Raw genomic sequence first — 18869 nt, 5'->3', positions numbered from 1 at the left:
CATTTTCACTCTGCCAATAAACAATATTCTAGGTGAACTCGTAATATGATAAAGCAGCACTTATAGGACATCATACAGAAATATGATGTCTTTAACCTCATTCGAGATACTGCTAAACTTGAAGATAAACGGATGAGTTGCGATCTTTGACGCTGACACAAGGAAGTGTTGTAGTAATACACAGTGCCAGATATTGGTTTGGAGATGAAGAAAAAACTTGAGCAACCTGTTTCAAATTTCTACACCGGAACAACTCCGTTTCATATTACCTAATCTCAGTGAAGGTGGAGATACATTAAGAGTACTGTTCTGTGTTTGTGCGTATGTGCTCTGCTTTTTAAAATATGTACTGTATATCCTACCATTTGCAAACAAACTCGTCAGCTCTAGCTTTAGAATACAAGCTGTTGATGTTATATTTTATTTGGGAAAATCCCAGACCAAGTTTCACATACCTGCTCCAAAGCTGATGTGTTAAAAGTGCACAATGACAGGCTGGACTGGTTCCTTCCCGGTAGGGCTACCTAGCCCCTTTTTGTAATTTGCATGTGTTGCCAAGCTGTGTGAGTAGAGCAGCATATTGTCCCAATCAAACAGTAGCCCTTTTGTTGCACCCAGCACTGCACTTAGGGGCCTTTGATGACTTCATGGAAAAAGAAAACGTCTCCACCACAGATATCATCTCTCTCTCTCTCTCACTTCTGGACGTGCACTTCCTGGCTGTATGTGCAAACGGATAGCTCAGATAGCGCCGCTACACGCAATGGCCTGTCCCTTTTTAAAAAATGTGTAAACTAGTTGCAATGCCCTCAAGCATTTTATTGCTGCCTCGGTATGTAGAGAGTAGTGGATGATGTGTCCTCCCCGACTGATTTACGGCTGTATTATAACATCAATGTCTGTGAGATTGCATGAATTGTTTTTGGGAAGGATCATTACCCTTGCCCTTCACAACTCACTGATGTGTTTGCCCCCCCCCCACACACACACACACACACACAGACACACACATCACCTCCGTCGCAGGACGGGTTAACACAGAGCGATATATGTGTTATGTGTGTGTACGGTATATGTATCTTCTGTTATTGAACGTCCCCCTTCTGCCACTACAGGGTAGAGTTTACTGGGACCGGAGCTCTAACCCATTGAGGAGCAGAGAACTAGCGGTTCACTAGGCACCACAGCACCATAGAGGGTTTTATTGGCTGTTCCTCTTGAGTGTCGCAGGTAGATTTGAGAACAGGAAGAATAGAATGAGAGCGCAGTCGTGACCTGGACAGCACGTCCTAGAAATGTGTGTGTGTGTGTGTGTGTGTGTGTGTGTGTGTGTGTGTGTGTGTGTGTGTGTGTGTGTGTGTGTGTGTGTGTGTGTGTGTGTGTGTGTGTGTGTGTGTGTGGTCAAAAACGAGTGTAATAATAATGTAGAGAAATGGATCTAAAAGTCAATGATTGAACACCGTAACGGGTGATTTCCCTTGACAACAAGATGAGTAATTTGACGAATGTATGCCTTAAGCCTCATGTTCACTCAACAATTTGGCATAACCTCAGTGTAAGTATGCTTATTTAAGGCTACATTTAGCATACCCACTAAGCATTAAAACGGCACTCTGTCTTTTCTGCTTGCATTATAAAATACCTTTTTGTTTAATCACTGTCATTGATTCATCTCTATTTTCCCTCTTTTGAAAGTCAACCTGTAACGCATCTCTTTGAATGTCTAATTGTTTGCACAAAGGACATTTTTTATGGTTGTGCTGCAAGTGCTTGAGTGAAGCGAGGACGAGGCTCTGGGTGGCACTGGAAGTGTGTCGTCCAGGCTTTCTGCTATATTGGGACATTGTCGCCTCGTTTTTGCTGGCTTGTCCACTACCTAACTGGGGTCTAAGACATGGGCCTCTGTAAACTATGTTCTTTACCGCCCTGAACTGCGAACATGCACAGACAGAGAATCCTGGCTTAAATGATGTGCTTGTTTGCTTTGCTTCCATGAATTACATCCTCTAGTCACTGGCTTGTCTCTCTCTTTGAGGATGTATGTGAGAAGTAGGTTTGTTGATTGAATCAGTGATGCAGCCACTGCCTAGTTAGGGAACTTGAATATGATTTGCATGTTATGGGCATGTTTTTCTTCGAGGAAAGATGTCATGAACATTTTAACATTGAGTTAACTGGCCGATGTATCCGCTTTGAAAGGTACTGAAAAACGTATGGTCATCCTTCCCAACCCAGAATGTGACATCTTACTCATTTTACCATCAGAAGCTGAACACTGATTTAAGAGAATGCTAAGTCTCTTGCATCACTGTAAAACATACAAATACAAAATGATGAACCTAAGCAAAGCTCTTTATATTCTTTCATTAAGGTGGTCTCAAACTGTTTCCGACTATTCCCTCTGGCTATTCGTCATTAGGTCTACAGTATTTGTTAATACTTATACTGCATAAACATCATCTCTCTTGCACTTGACTTGAAGCAATGGAAAAGTCACTACAACTTCCTCTATCTACCCGCAAGACACCATGCTTTCCCTCTTCCTGTGCTACCCCTCGCAGCATGACGCTTTCCGCTCCACTGACTTCAACCAAATTTTCAGTTATGGTTCTCTGCTAGCTTCTTGCCAGCACGTATCACAATACACACCTTCTCTGCTTTGATTTCCTGTTCCATTTTAGCAGCAAAAAATGATACAAACAACCTTTTTTTGTGTAGAGTAAAAAGGTAGAAAATGGCAGTTGAGCAGCTCAATAAGTAAGGCAGTCTTTTGGGAGATGAGTCACTGTCCCCTAGTGGGCGGTCGCGTTCGCTGCCCCAGCTGCGCAGCGCGCAGAAGGGAAGCACCGCCATGCTGCGTTGAGCTGTCGCTCGTCGACAGTACCTCCTCCCACCTGCTGCAGTTACCACTCAACCCAAAAAATCCATTGGTTGAGGATAACGGCGTGTGTGTGTGCGTGTGTGTGCGTGAGTGTGAGTGTATGTGTGTGTGTAGGGAATGTACATCGGGATTCACCATGATCATCACGATCGCCACCTTTTTTGAAAGAATGCTAGCATTGGAATGTTGTTATGTTGGTAGGCATGGCTATTTTGGGGTCATTGTTTAGTAATTCAATGTGAAACGATTTGTCTTTATGGGGAGACATTGTTGTGTTTGACACTGCCATGGCATTTCTCATGTGAGACAAAGAAAAACAAAGATTTCATTAGACTCGGTCCCGGTTTATGTGAGTTGATTTTAGGATTTGACTGCGGACTCTCTTCAGTCCTCTCAATATGGAGGAGTACCGGCAACAGAGTTTCCCATTATGATTTTTACATTAAGTGAGATAGACCAGAAGGTATGGGAGAAAGGGGGAGAACATGCAGCAAAGCACCGCGGCGGGCATCAAACCCGGGTCGCTGCGATCAGGACTGAGCCTTAGTGGTACACTCTCTACCCGATGAGGCCCTCGCCCTCATGCATTCTCACGTGCAAGCCCGACGTACAAGCCCTTTTGCAGTGAGTGGTGATGGTGTAGTAGTCGGGGTATTGGTATTCCAGCTGCAAAGGTTTTGGGTTCGAACCCCAATTTCCTGCCGTCTACCTGTAGCTTCCTTGATAAGCAAGATGTCTAAACCCACACCTACTACACTTACACCTGCTCCCGTCCTTACTAACATGTAAAATAATTCCCCTGTAAGTGGCTTTGGATATAGGTGTCTGCTAATTGTGACTAAATGGTATTTTCCGGCATTTGCCTGGCTGGATGTTTCCCTTTTTGTTTGGTTTTGCAAGAGAGGTACAGGCAGCCAGTTGCCTTGTCAGGGGATCTATGTTTTATTATTATGTCATGATATTGCATTCTGCCCTACTTTGAGCAGACTACTCACTACATATTAATTGCAATAGATTGCAGTAGGATATTGCCGCAACATGGTAATAGTACAAACCAATTTCCTCTTCTTCTTTTTTTTTTTTTTAACCTTGGAACTACTCTATTTGTGAACTGTCAAATCTTTTTCTGCTGTACCCTTCATCGCATTGAATGAAAACAGTGTTCTGGATAACGGACCCAAAATAAACTGAAACTACGAGATTGTTGAGGTTAGGGCCCAGAGTTTAAATGTTCTTTCGCCTCACTTGCATTACTTTCAACACCATGCCATTTATAAAGTTACTCCTACAAAAAATTAATTTCCAGATATGTCATAGTAAATGTAGGGTTCACTGGGAACCCTACATGGTTCCATTTGCTGTAGATGCAACCAACTGCCAATCTGAGGATAAAGTAGAATTCTGACATGACCTGCTCCTCCACCCCAGGCCTAAAAAAAAAAAAAAAAAGTTTGGTTCCTGTTGGTTGTCAGTTGAGGTCAAGGTTCATTTAAAAACGAGAAAATTCGCTCATCCTTGTCCAGAATGAAGAGGTGCTGTACCAAAACGTAATTATAGAGGTGCTGTACCAAAACGTGATTACATTAAAAAAATAAAAATATTTTTATTTTTTTTATTTTTTTATAAAACTCATAAAATAATTTGGGTCGCACATAAATTGACAGGGTCGGTCGGAAACTGGAACCAAACAATTTTTTTTTTTAGGCCCCATTGACTTTACAGCTGACCTAAGCGTTTTGTAATGGCAGGACTACTAAGCTATATCGTGTTGCTATGGAAAAAAAACACTGTTGCAAATTTGACTAATGTTATAGCTCAGTTATTAATTCCTGTTGTTGACTACCAGTTACCTTTTCGAGGTCAATGTGACACAGCCAAAGTGAAAAGATGTAGTTTTACGGTTTCGGGTATGTTCTCTCCTTCCAGTTCTTCTCTACTCCACTCACATTTGTGTCTATGTCTTCTGAAATTAGAAATGTATATTTTAGATAAGCCTAAATATCCTAGGCTTCAGAAAGAAGCAGCTCTGACACAACGAAAGATGGCACAATTTTGACACAATGAATCTAGCCAGGCCAGCCTATATGGAACAAGAACATGTCGCTCTAGGACAACAAATGATAACGGATCTATTGACATGGTTCCTAATTCTTTGTACCCGATAGTGGTGAACTTCTTGTTTCTGTTGAACTGCTATTTAAAGTGTATGTATGTGTGTGTGCGCACCATATGATTAAACACGGGCAGACACCAGAATCGAAACGTTTCTACATGCAAGTTCCCCTTTCACTTACTCACAACGTGAGCCTCCTGACTTGCCTCCTTCTGCTACAAGCAACACCAGAACTTGGCCCCAGAACTGAATGCATCTGATGAATCCAGACTGATCCCTTTCCGCCCAAGGGTCCCTCATTGTCCCGTTAAAAAAGAACAATCTGCAGATATTCTCACTATATGTGCTTAATATTTCACGCTGCAGCTCTGCTAGTGAAGGTAGAAAGACCTGTTTGGTAGAGGGGGTAGCGATCCTGACCACGTTCCGCTGGGGAATATGAAACGTCTCCTCTAAATGCCATGACGTTAACTCCTAATGTCACGCAAGGGCTGGCTTCTCCCTGCGGTCGTCCACGGTAATGAATTCACTGGCCCAGAAGAGGGTCTGAATGGATTAACCACATCAAATATAAATTACAAATGAGCCCTATTCTCATACCCTGATCCCAATCTACAGCGCTAACCAATGGGAGTGACCTCGCTGCCCGTAGAGGAGGAGAAGACCTGCACACGCCTCTCTGCCAATGCCACCTCATACCTTTTTTGTATTTATCACAATCTTTTTGAATCATGAACATGTAATTATAAATTACTTTCTATGTGACGGACGTGAGCAAGCTTTATCTAGTGGTGTCACAACAGCGGAAGCTATCTTTAGGTTACTCCTTCCCCCTGTGCATGGCACCTTCTCCACGTCATCGCACCCTGGGTCACTGTCACTGGGGGGTGGGGGGTTGGGGGGTCACTAGTCGTGTCTCCCAGCACCCCTGTTCTAATCAGCGGGGAACTCCAGGACTTCCACTTGGAGGCAAGCCTCAGTCTCTTTAGTGCGAGTTCAGTTTGAACTGTCTGGAGTAAGTGCAGACCATTGTGTATTCTTTGTAATTTTATACCGATATGGAAAGGCTAAGAATAAATAAGGAGGCTGAATTACTATTGGCTAACCTGGGTGCAATCTACAACATTTACAGAGGTTGTAAACAAGGTCTTGGAAAGCAGTTTCGAACGCTGGTTGTATTTAATTCAAGGCTGCCCATTGCATAACTATTATTTTTGTGGATTTTGGTGGACCTCAGCTCAGGACATAGTAAAACCACATTTATTTTCCCAGTTTTTTGAGTCAAGTAACCACGGCAACACGATTGAAAACACTCGAACCAAACATGATGTGACATTTAATGGTGGGTGAATTTTTATTTTGTGCGTGAGAGGATTGAGTGGGGTCAGAAAAAGCTCCAGCTCCCTTTTGAGAGCAGGCAGACGGTTAGATTACCTGTTTTTTTTCTCTTATATATATATATATATATATATATATATATATCTCTGTCATCCCCCCCACCACCACCACCAACCTACTCATGGAAAGCACCCTTTGACTGTTAACTGTTGTTGGCGACGGTTTCCAGGAAGTGTTTCCCCTCCGCTCTACACACCTCGCCCCAGGGCTGTAAACAAGCTGGCTCTCACTATTCATTGTCTGGCGACTGAGGGGAGGCACGGAGAGAGAGGGAGAGAGGGAGAGGTGATTTCAGCACTAGGGAATGTGCCTGGGAAGGCCAGAGCTGACAGGGCCCAGATGACTGTGAGGGAATCCTTGGCAGGGGGAAGCCGGGGAACCCCGCTTAACCAACACCAGCCCGCCTTCCCTCCCTTCCTCCCCCTCTCCCTCCCTTCCTCTTTCCTTCCCTCCCTACGGCCCTCCATTACCGTACGGTCCCTCCTTCTGTTTCCTTCTTTTCCCCCCCTCCCTCCCTAGCCCAGTTCTACCCTCTGTCCCTCTCTTCCTCCCTCCTCCTCTATGCCCTATTCTCTACCGCGTTTGACAGCCTGTCGAAGCCTGTCACACCAGTGGGGGTGTAGCTAGCCAGCCAGCCAGCCAGCCAGACTCGTAAAAAACATGCTACAGGCACAGTGAGGCACAGTGTAGGGGAGTAAAGGAAGTGGGTGACGGTCCCGGACCACTGGAGCAACAGAAAGTGCTCATTACTCCTGGACATTTTTCTTGCCAATGGCAGTTCAGAGAGACACACACTCACAGAAGTACTGCTAGATATTGGAAACACAGACATTGTGCTATTTATATTATTATATATGATATCGCAAACCCTGAAGAAAAAAGGTCTTTGTTTTGTATCGAGTGAGAAAGGTGAGACATGATGTCGGTGACTGACCTTCTTTGCCTTCGCTATCACATCCTATTGAAGTGGGCAAAGTGCGTACCATGCAACATTGCTATGGCACACGCATAACAACACACAGCCCTACTGGACTCCAGTGAGATGGGTTGACTCATTGCTCCTTGGTTAAACCAGCCTGTCTGCCATTTCTATTGGCCAGACTGATGTTGTACGAGCATGCAACATGATTTCGATACCACTGGGGGTCAATGATTAGGAACATTTAGGTCTCATCTTTGTGTGTAAAGTCTTCTTTTGTTTCAAGTAGCTATTTGTATGACATGAATGTCTTCACCACCATTTGCTGTATCTTGGCAATGTGAGTGAAATTTATAAAAGAATATTAGCTTTTCATGTGAACATATTTATTGTTATCAACCAATTCCGTTATTTTTTCTTATGTGGGATATCTAATAGTCGGTTTGCATTGTTTGTCTTTGCTCTAACTTAGTTTGTAAGGCAGGCAATTAACTTGAAGATATTCTATTCCGACCACCAAAACAAACCTCTTGGTTGCTAGTGGCAACACGCACACAGTCCTCTTCAGTTCACGCTGCAGCCCTCACAGGAGCCAAAGGATATTTAAATAAAACAAATAACTGATTTATTTCCGATGCTCGGGACATGTTTTCCGTGGGTGCCGTTGAAAGCCGACCAGAGCACTCTCCAAACTCACGCTTGGTCTGAAACGCATCAGAGGGAACGCTCTACGTTTCCACTGGCGGGAAATGGGTGATGTTTAGAGGGGAAAGAGATGGGATGTATTTAGCTCCAGGCTCTGCCTGACCCATGTGGTCCAGTTAATTCTGCTGCATGGTGGAGGGGAAGGGAGGGGTATAAAAAGCCAAACCAAAATGGAAAAATTTTGAAGTGGCTTCATCACCTCTTCCTCATCGCTCATCAGATGTTTTTAAATTTGCCACTTTGCTATGCTGTGCTAAACCAAGCTGTACTAAGTTGCTTAAAATAGTTAGCAGAGCTAAAATATGGTAAGCAGTGCAATGTCTGAGGTTTAGTCAATTCCGAATAGTGTTAATAGTGATGAATAAAGTACAATTTGAATACTGAACTCCGGCCACTCCTCTCTGTGTATGTGTACATTTTATTCCTACCATATTGGCATCACTTCTTATTCTTAAACATAATGCTGCTTCATTGTATGTACAGTTTTAGCTTTATTTGTGTTTCTTTGTGACCTTCACACAGGTACATGCAAACACACTCTTTTGTTCAACAAATAAAATGAATCCAGTTACGGTACTATGTTTTTTGTTCTTTCTGTTTGAAAAGCTACAATGACTCTGACCTCTCCTTCTTTCCTCGCTCCTTCATCCCTCCATCCTGGTGTGATGGGACCTCCAACAGAGCTCCCTGCTGAAGAAGGTACAAATATATTGTCCTCATTTCGTGTTATTTTGTTTCCTTTTATTTTTTTATTCATCATCACCACCACCATCATCCAACCCCGCACCTGCCTCCTCCCATCCCCCCCGAAAAAACCTCAACCCCAACTGTACAGTCACTGTACAGTCAACTGTACATACGAAATGAGGCATATTGCTGTTCCCCCTCCCTGATAAATATATCCTGATCTAGGGATAATTGTTTTCCCTACAGTCTCCTTGGTAAACTTTTAGACGTGTGCAACATTTCTCCACCAACAGAAGAACACTCCCTAACCCTATTCGATCTCCTTAAACATTTCTTAGCTTAACTTCTTGACTCCTTCTTGATATTTGGCCAAATCAAACACAGACGGAATATAAGTCAACAAGTACTCAAACATGGTCACGCCCCATGATCCCATGGAAACATGTTGAGTGTATGTGTGTGTGTGTTTGTGTGTGTGTGTCTTCTCCAGGCAAGTCCCTGTGGGAGCTGGTGGCGGAGCAGTTTGAGGACCTCCTGGTCCGGATCCTGTTGCTCGCTGCATGCGTGTCCTTTGTAAGTACCAACCTACACGCTCTCTCGCTGTGCAATTTGAACGGTCACCCAACAGCCAGAAAGTGTATTCAAACAAACAATAAGACGACGTGTTCAGTATCAAGATCATATTACTGTATGAGGGCTGGAAGATGCATTTCAGGCATATATAGGATACCATGCTAAATGAAGAAATTACTAAATGTGGAAAAAAATAAAAATGGTGGATCTGGAAGAAGAGTCGACGTTTGGACCCGAGATGCGTTTGACGTGGGCCATACGTTATCCTGCAAATGAGTCCAAATGACGCTTGTCAGATAAACCCTTAGTTCTTCAAGCAATGCAATGCAGTGGGAGTTAGTTAACCAGTAGATCTGGCAGTGCTTTCGTCTTGTAGTCCGGCCAACTCTCTCTCCCCATCTGTTTTCCTGCCCCATCTCTTTAAAACTTGCCATGATCGATCGAGCGTTGCAGGATCGCCTCCGTCGTGAAGCCAACCGGTGGATTCAGCCGTGTGCCAACAACTGAGAAATATGACTGTCTGCGTGGAATTCATAATGAGCAGTCAGAGTTTTATTAATGCTTCCGAAACGATTTCGATATGGGGATTTTCCCAATGTACACAACGCGTGTTGCAGGACTGACGAGGCTTTTACAGCAACCGTTGTGTTCAGGAGGATGTTGACTCGGGCCGGTAGCGCTCTGCTGTTACTGCATGGCAAATAAAGGCGTTGTAAAGATGTCAACAGACAATTTTATTCCATCCATTGTCAAAGGATTTCCCCCCCCTCGCTGTGGGGCGGGGGGGGGGGGGGGACGACACTGGGGGGGCAGATTGCAGGCACAACGCTGGTAAACTCTCCAGAAGGCCTTAAACTGCGAGCGTGGTCCCAGCCAGCCGGCGGAGGTGGTGGGATTAGCTGGTTGCCGGGGAATCCTCCCTCCATAATGACTTTTTTCCGTCTATTACAGTCCACCTCGGAGCCTCGGGCTGGAATCTCCGGGCTATTTCAGAGTGTCGGAAAACCGCTAACTTTGTGTGTATGACATAATGTATATTCCAGTGTGCCCTGGGGCCTGGAGCGAGCCCCCCCCCCTCAGGGCGTTGGAGCAGAGGCTTGCCTTTCCCTTATGTAAATTGGCTCTTGATGGTGGTTTTAAATGTGTTGTTTATAGTGGAACGGGGCCCTTCTTCTGCTGCACCGCTTGGCAAGAGTGCCATGCCTTCCTAATACTACTATGACAACATAGGGCACGTTCTATAGCGGCCTGGCATAGAGTTACCCTCTTATCTTAACATCACTGGTGTTCTGTTTCACCGTGACTCTTTAGTGTCAATCTTTCCGTTTTTCCTACGTTTTTTTTTTTTTTTTGCTCCAAACATTTTGAGACCCTTGTGAAATCAGATCATCCGTGTTGAACCTCCCTTGATTGCCCTCTCCATGGTCTTGTTTTCGCCCGGGCCCGTGTTTACGGCCGGAACCGGCCGCCGCCTGTCCACTCTGATTCAGGGGGTCCCTGATTGTGTGTGAGGTTGAAGCGCCGCGCTGGTGGGACCGCGGCACCTGGCTCATTTGTCTGTCCGGTCGAATGTTCCCAAACGAGGCTTGATATCTGATCTCATGACCGCTTGTTTTGCATGAAACAAAGGTGGATGGATGATGAGGTTTTTCATTTTACATTTCAAGGCGAAGGACAGGGAACCGTACCCGTGCCGATGCACGGTCATGCACTTTTCCGGGGAAAGGTGGTTAGATTATGTTGATTTGTTTAGCTTTATTTTGATGTTGATTTTGCATACATTTCTTCATAGTGAAATGGTTTTGCTGTTTAAAAACGATTGCCACATGCATTTGTAAATGTGTGCTATCAATGGTCACTAAATGTGAGTTATTTATTCAGGTTGGGATTGTGATGCCTTTAACGGTGTGGTTTAATTTAAGTGTTTATAAATAAGATACATTTCCAACTAATTTCCATTTAACCGCTTATTTTGTAAGCTGTAGAACCGAAAAACTTTTCTTTGCAGACAAAACATCTGCCCATTAGCAAGTAAGTAATTAATAAAGCTGATAAACTTTCACTCTCCTACTCTAAGAAACGTTTAATGATAAGTGTGTGTGTGTGTGTGTGTGTGTGTGTGTGTGTGTGTGTGTGTGTGTGTGTGTGTGTGTGTGTGTGTGTGTGTGTGTGTGTGTGTGTGTGTGTGTGTGTGTGTGTGTGTGTGTGTGTGTGGCAGGTAAGAATACTCTAAATTACCATGGAAACAGCTTGAGGTGCGCTGTATACCCGAGTGTATATTCCACCATTGGTACATGCTGTGACAGACCAAGTCTTAGTTTGTTTGTATAGTTAAAGATTTCTTTATTAGTTGTAGAATGATGAGGGCATATGGCGCACCTAACTACAAAAAATGAATAACTAAAATAGAATTAGTAAATTCTCCCAAATAACAAAGGATTTAATCTCTTCCTTCTTGCATTTGCTTACTTTCTTTCTCCTATCAATTGTGATACAAAATGGGCTTCCGGTGTACTATGGTTCTTTTTTGACAAATGAATATGTAGACTAGACTTGTTGTTAACCAAGTTGTCCCTCATGTGGCTCTTGAATGAACTTACTCTTAATGTAATGATCTTAGTACACAAAGCTCCAGACGGGCACTCTCTTGTGTTTATCCCTTCCCCTGAGAGATGGGAGCTGCTTCTAGCTGATTTTAGATTTTCTCACTTTCACTACATTACTCTTGTCGACTCTGCTAACTCGTTGCCTTGAAGAAATCTATTTTTTCTTCGCCAGGCAGGACTTCACGATGTCTCTGGGACCCCTTGCTCTGTGGCAATTACCTTTCAGCGGAGCGATCGTCTTTGCTATGCTTGGAGAAGTAGGCAGGCACTTAAAGTATATCTCCTGCCTTTATCAAGCCTGTTCTCGCTGACCAGTGCAAAAGGAAGTGGTTACTGAGGTTAGGGTCCACACTCGTATTTTGACTTTTTCCTCCTCAAAATCTTGGAGATAACATCATCACATCCTCCGCAAGAAAGTGGAAGTCTCTCAACATTTCTGTTCTACCGTTTCAACAGACAAAATGGTTCCGAGAAGGTTGTAGCTTTTCTTGTGTAGTGATGGGAGAGACGGCGTCATGACCTGGCTATGTGTCCCTCAGGTGTTGGCTCTGTTCGAGGACGGTGAGGAGACCACCACCGCCTTCGTCGAGCCCATCGTCATCCTCCTTATCCTCATCGCAAATGCTGTCATCGGGGTCTGGCAGGTAATGTGTGTTTGTGTGTGTGTGTGTGTGTGTGTGTGTGTGGGATTCAGTTTGGGGGTCTTGATCTTGGTATGCAGGCTAGAATGAGTTAATATTTGAAACATGTTACCCTTCTGAATCTTCTTTTTTTACATTGTGTTCCAGACAGCTTTTTATGGAGTTATAAAATAGAAAATATAATTTATGCGGAGGCAAAAGGGCCAAGATGGTCAACCTGCTTCAAATGTGATCCTATTATTAAAGTATTTACCTTTTATTGTTTGATTAAATGTATTCTAGATGTGATGCCACTCAACAGTATTCCATTGCAAACTGGCATATTGCATCAATCAATATGCGTATGGATTGATGCTGCCTTCCTTGGATAGTTCTCTAAAAAGCGGGGATCAAGAAAGCCTATCATTATTTTATTTTTTAATTGCCTTGCCTTGTTCAACATCATAACCCCCCGCCTCACTGCCTAGACCCCTCAAACCCTGCCCCGGATCTCGTCCTGTTCTGATTGGGGTTCCCCATGGACTCTCTGTGCTTCTCTCTCTCCCAGGAGAGGAACGCTGAGAACGCCATTGAGGCGTTGAAGGAGTATGAGCCCGAGATGGGCAAGGTGTACCGGATGAACCGCAAGGCCGTCCAGAGGATCAAGGCTCGAGAGATCGTCCCCGGAGATGTAGTGGAGGTTGCAGGTGAGCCACCAGCACCACGGCCGGGCCAGTCGTGTGTGCGTGTGTGTGTGTGTGCCCCCCTCTGTTTAAATTTCCACAGCTTTCCCCCTTTCCTGCTCTTTCCATCCTCTCAGTCTCACCACCTGGATACTGCTCAATGTTTGTCAGTTTCCCTCGCCATGACACACACACACACACACACACACACACACACACACACACACACACACACACACACACACACACACACACACACACACACACACACACACACACACACACACACACACACACACACACAAAGCTTGCTTATGTGTCGGCTGCCTAGTGTAAAATTAGACCCGTTGTCACTCTGGTTCCAGAACATCTGTGCATGACACAATCACTCACTCGCTCCCATAGAACTAGGTACGCTACATTCATGTCTAAATATGCATCACACCGTGCACTCATTAACTTATAAGCCCAATCCTTGTACTCCTCACTGGCTCGGCTGGCAGCTCCTCTCACGAAACAGCAGGACGGTGAAGCCTTCAGGTTGTGAATGAGAGATGCAGCTTTCATTCATAAGCACTGGCATCGCCGCGCTCCGGTACGTGCAGCAGGCAGAGCGGAGCCTCGCTGGCTCTGAATGAACCGGGTGCTTACTGCAATGCAGTCATCGCCCCGCTCTATTTCTATACACTGAGTGGAGATTTAAAGGGACAAGTTATTATTTTAACACGCTTTGGTAGTCACTCAGAAGCTGTTGTGGATGCTTTGAATGAAAAAGGAAATGAGGCGATATTAATAACGGCTAAATAATGAATAAAATCCCTCTGTTATGGAGCTGGGATGGAAAATGAAACATTGCTGTGTGTGTGCGTGTGTGCGCGTGCGTGTGCATGATAGGAATTCTGAGGATCAGAGCCAAAGTTGTCCAACCGAGACGCGTGTGCAGGCACACACACGCAGGCACACACACACGCTGACACACACACGCTGACACACACACGCTGACACACACACGCTCACACACACACACACACACACACACACACACACACACACACACACACACACACACACACACACACACACACACACACACACACACACACACACACACACACACACACACACACACACACACACACACAGACAAGTCGGCACAGATGGGCTCTGAAATCCGACGCTCTCCTGTCTCTACCTCTGCCACGGCCGTCTCCCTTGCCACCATTACACAACAACCCGGGTGTCGCCATGACGACACCCCTCCATTATTTTTATTTGTATGCTTTATTTTTTATTTTTCTCACATTTGAATTTCCCTTCGCCTGTGTGCTCGCTTCGGTAAGACTCAACGAACTGCGACACACAGAGAACCGTTACGCTGTGTTCGTACAGGAACGCTGTCTGATATCGTTGTCTTCAATCTCATTCCCTAGGCCCCGCCCCCCCTCCCCAAACATACCTGAAGGATACGCAGTCTGTTGAGGGGGGACGGACATGCTGCAGCCTTTTGCCGCCCCTACTCAGCCACATCATTACAATGGCTCCCTGAGCCAGCTGAGGCTACCCCCCCCCCCCCCCTCCCCCTCCCTGACACAAAGACGATGAGTGACAGGCACTAACGGAGAGACACTGTTGCCTGTGAAACATGGCAGCCAGTGGCACGATTCTCTAAAAGAAGCGTTTTTCGATGGCAGGGAATGGTCAGACTTGTCACTTCAACCCTAAGCTCTATCATTGCCAAGTAAATCAGCGATCATTTGACCTGACGTTTATTTTTCTTCTTTTAATATCAAGCCATTTTTTTGACTCCCAGCATTAAATATAGACTTTCAGTCTGCATGATATGATGCTGTTGCTATGAGGAGTTTTGTATAGTGGTAAACACATGAGCAAGGTGACACGTGTGTGTGTGTGTGTGTGTGTGTGTGTGTGTGTGTGTGTGTGTGTGTGTTTGTGATAAATTGAGTGAAACTTGGTCGGTCTTTGTTGACTAAGAACAACTAGACGTTTACCTCATCATGTCCCCGGCTCGCTCCCGGGCCTCAGATCAGCTGCTGCGTTTGTTCCATGGGAACCCATAATGCTTTGGGGTAAAATAAGCCCTGTGAAGGTTTTTTCGGAAGACAGCGTTGACTGAGGGTGCCTTTGAGCGAAGAACATAAATAAATTTACACACGGGCACGTGCGTGCGCGTTTCCTACCCTGTAGCGCACCAGTCTTCCGAACGGAGGTTGCTTCCCCAGGCCAGCACCATAAATCATGATATACTTTCTGGAACTTTCCTGGATGTATTTATGAGTAGTAACTCAGCCAGGCTTTCGGCAAAAGAGCGTTTACACAGGGCTGGAAACCTACGGTGAGCTGTTCCGTACACACACAAGCACACGCGCACGCGCACGCCCATGCACCGATCATGGTTCTCCAGCACGCACCGGGCCGCAGTGCCAAAGAAGTTACGCAACACCTTGAGGTTTTGGTCCAAATGTACCAAATGGAAGGACGTACTGCAGCAGCCTGAACGGTCTAATGTTCTCATTTGTTTTTGGAGAGGCCTAACGCCACCGCTTCGGTCCACTTCAGTGGTTACTGGTTATCTAAATGGATGTGCAGTGGAATGAACTTCACACAGCGCAACCATTAAAGAAAAACAATAACAATGAGTAATGTTTAAGTGACTCTTTTATGTGTGTTGGTGTACAACTGTAAACAACAAGTGTGTGTGTGTGTGTGTGTGTGTTTGTGTGTGTTGGAAGCATGGCCTTCTGCGGGTAGGCGTTTCGCAAACCTCAAATTGGCTGCCCACTAAACCGGCATTTGACTACAAATAAACTAAACCACCAATGTCTCCGAAACGATCTCCCACATTGTCCACACTTTGCAACGTCCCAACAAACAAAGGGCTCCGACGCAATGGAGCGCTGTTGGGGGGGGGGGGGGATGATGGAAATTGTGGAGGAATATGCAAATGAGGGCACAGAATACTCAACAACACAAAACACATTTGCTTGCTCACAAACACAGGCTGGCTTGCTTATTTGATTGTTTTCCTTTCTGCCCGCCTCAGAAATGCCAAAAAAAGTAGTGAAGCCAGAGAGAATGATGGGGGGGGGGGGGGGGGGAGAATAATGGGGTTTGGAGAGTAATGGATGAAATTTCAAGAGTTCAATTTGAGAAACCAATCAGGTTTCAGGCGGTCTGTGAAAAGAACAACATGAGGAGCGAGGGAGAGCAAACGGAAACGATGGATAATTGTCCATGATTAACTTGTGTCATCATTTTTGGAAGTCCTGAAGCGATTCTAACGTTAGGAATACATTAATTCAAACAATTCAGCAGGGACACGAGGTTGTAGACTTTTGCTGTTCCACACTAGCTACAGAGATGCAACATCAGAGTTGAGAATAATTGTATATTACTTGATTTTACATACGAGACACCGTTTTTTGAAAGGATCTATCCATTACCCCGTCCAGTCTCTGACGAACAAGAACGCATAACTGTTGAACAACTTTACATCAAGCCCCTACAAATGTAAAGCAATAACAACTTTGTAAGGCATTAGGCACAAATGCTTGCATAACGTGAGAGAAATATAGCTCTAATATCCCACAACGGCGAGGGGGCATTTATTTATTTATCTATGTGTCCAGAGATCTTTCAAGCGAGTTCCATTTCTCTCTTTGTCTCCGCGCCCCTCTGAGCGATGGTGTTATCCAGGCGGGCAGATTAGCAGAGGGAACAAAGAGAGCAAGATGGAGTAGGCACCATCGATCCTTCTGTTTTCTTTCTCTTTTTCCAAAGCGTGAACATGAACCGAGGCATTGTATCGAGCTGTTGTTTGCTTCACCCTGCCTCTCCTGTGTAGGGTCACCGGGCTGGAGCGTGGACCTCTCCCACTGTCTGTTCCCTAGCCCCCGGGTCCACTGTCACTGCGTCACGCACTGAAACGCCAGCTTATAAAACCGCAACACATTATTTTCTATTTTCTTTTATCTTAAGAGCTGAGCAAACAAAATGTGTCCCCTGGTTTAGTCCCCCCTTTATTTCGGTGTCGCATCGTTTTAACTTCACCGTTGTGTACTTCCTTGGCTCCTTTTGTCAACGTGCTGTGTAGTTGGAGACAAGGTGCCTGCAGACATCCGGTTGACCTCGATCAAGTCTACCACCCTGCGCGTGGACCAGTCCATTCTCACAGGTACCCCTTTCTCCTTCATCGAAACACATGATCTAACCTTGGTTGTCTTTGAACAAAAGGAATTATCTAATGGATAAGGTCAGCTTTGTTGTCTTTTAATGAAATTAATTATCTAACATAATAAAATGATGACATGTGTGGCATTTACCTAAATAGTGTTTTCACCCAATTTTTAAAAGATGGCAATTCTAGTTTAAGGCACAGTGACCCCCAAACAATAATCATGTATACAAATTGAAGCGTAACGTTGCAAAAATTGGGTAAAAAGGTTATGCCTTTAGCGGAAAAACACAAATGATTTCCTGTCCGTTATTCACCAGGCTTTCTTCATCCATGACCTTCAAAAGTTCTGTCAGGGCCTATTTGTTTGACTCGCTTGGTGTACAGAAAATAACCCGGTGCTTCTTCCTCTTCTTCAGGGGAATCTGTGTCAGTGATCAAACACACTGACCCCGTTCCAGACCCCAGATCTGTCAACCAGGACAAAAAGAACATGCTATTCTCGGTAAGAGCCCTAACGGGGCCTTAGTGGTGGCCCCTCCTCTCTTTGTGACCGCATCCCGACACATGAGTCGTGTTGTGTTGTATTAATAAAAAACGAACACGGTAAATGCAGTGTTTTGGATACGTCTATGAGAATGTAGGGGTGAGACGCGTCGCACACGGAGGTCTACGGTCCCCTCAGTGGTTCATGACGCGTAGCCCCAAGGGCAGACCGTAGACTCTGTGGTCGAACCCCGTTTGCAAAGCACTAACAATCGCTATGTTAAACCATTCCCAAACCAACAAAGTGAGCTAGGGTGACATGATACATAAGTAAGTACTATTACTATGGCGTGCAGTAAGTACATACATTAAGTGCCAGGACGTACAACATACAACAAGTAGGAGGGGTGGGACAGGGTGGCTGAGCCAGCACTCCCTAGCGAAGACTCTTTGTCCCATCCCCTCCTCAACCCCTGCCTCCCTTCCACCCGTCCCCCTCCCCCAGGGCACCAACATCGCGTCGGGCCGCGCCATCGGCGTGGTGGTGGCCACCGGCGTCGCCACGGAGATCGGCAAGATCCGCAACCAGATGGCGGCCACGGAGCAGGAGAAGACTCCGCTGCAGCAGAAGATGGACGAGTTCGGCCAGCAGCTTTCCAAGGTCATCTCCCTCATCTGCGTGGCGGTGTGGGTCATCAACATCGGCCACTTCGGCGACCCGGTGCACGGCGGCTCCTGGATGCGCGGCGCCATCTACTACTTCAAGATCGCCGTGGCGCTGGCGGTGGCGGCCATCCCCGAGGGCCTGCCCGCCGTCATCACCACCTGCCTGGCGCTGGGCACGCGGCGCATGGCCAAGAAGAACGCCATCGTGCGCTCCCTGCCCTCCGTGGAGACCCTGGGCTGCACCTCGGTCATCTGCTCCGACAAGACGGGCACCCTCACCACCAACCAGATGTCTGTCTGCAGGGTGAGTGGCGTCCGCCTGCACCCACGTATCGCTGAC

The 18869-nt window shown here is 45.7% G+C and overlaps 1 protein-coding gene across 1 annotated transcript in view; it reads left to right on the top strand.

Annotated features, from left to right (window-relative positions):
• Positions 1 to 18869, top strand: part of atp2a3 (ATPase sarcoplasmic/endoplasmic reticulum Ca2+ transporting 3) — a 37472-nt gene that overhangs the window by 770 nt on the left and 17833 nt on the right. Inside the window, exons 2-8 of the mRNA XM_030360581.1 lie at positions 8698 to 8715; positions 9194 to 9276; positions 12422 to 12526; positions 13071 to 13209; positions 17297 to 17377; positions 17797 to 17882; positions 18369 to 18833. Of these exons, the coding sequence (XP_030216441.1) occupies positions 8698 to 8715; positions 9194 to 9276; positions 12422 to 12526; positions 13071 to 13209; positions 17297 to 17377; positions 17797 to 17882; positions 18369 to 18833 (977 nt within the window). The remainder of the gene's footprint in view (positions 1 to 8697; positions 8716 to 9193; positions 9277 to 12421; positions 12527 to 13070; positions 13210 to 17296; positions 17378 to 17796; positions 17883 to 18368; positions 18834 to 18869) is intronic.

This window comes from Gadus morhua, chromosome 7 (assembly GCF_902167405.1).
Source record: "Gadus morhua chromosome 7, gadMor3.0, whole genome shotgun sequence".
Lineage (NCBI taxonomy): Eukaryota > Metazoa > Chordata > Actinopteri > Gadiformes > Gadidae > Gadus > Gadus morhua.
The sequence above is the reverse complement of the archived record's forward strand: the minus strand, read 5'-3'. Positions and strand labels throughout refer to the sequence as shown.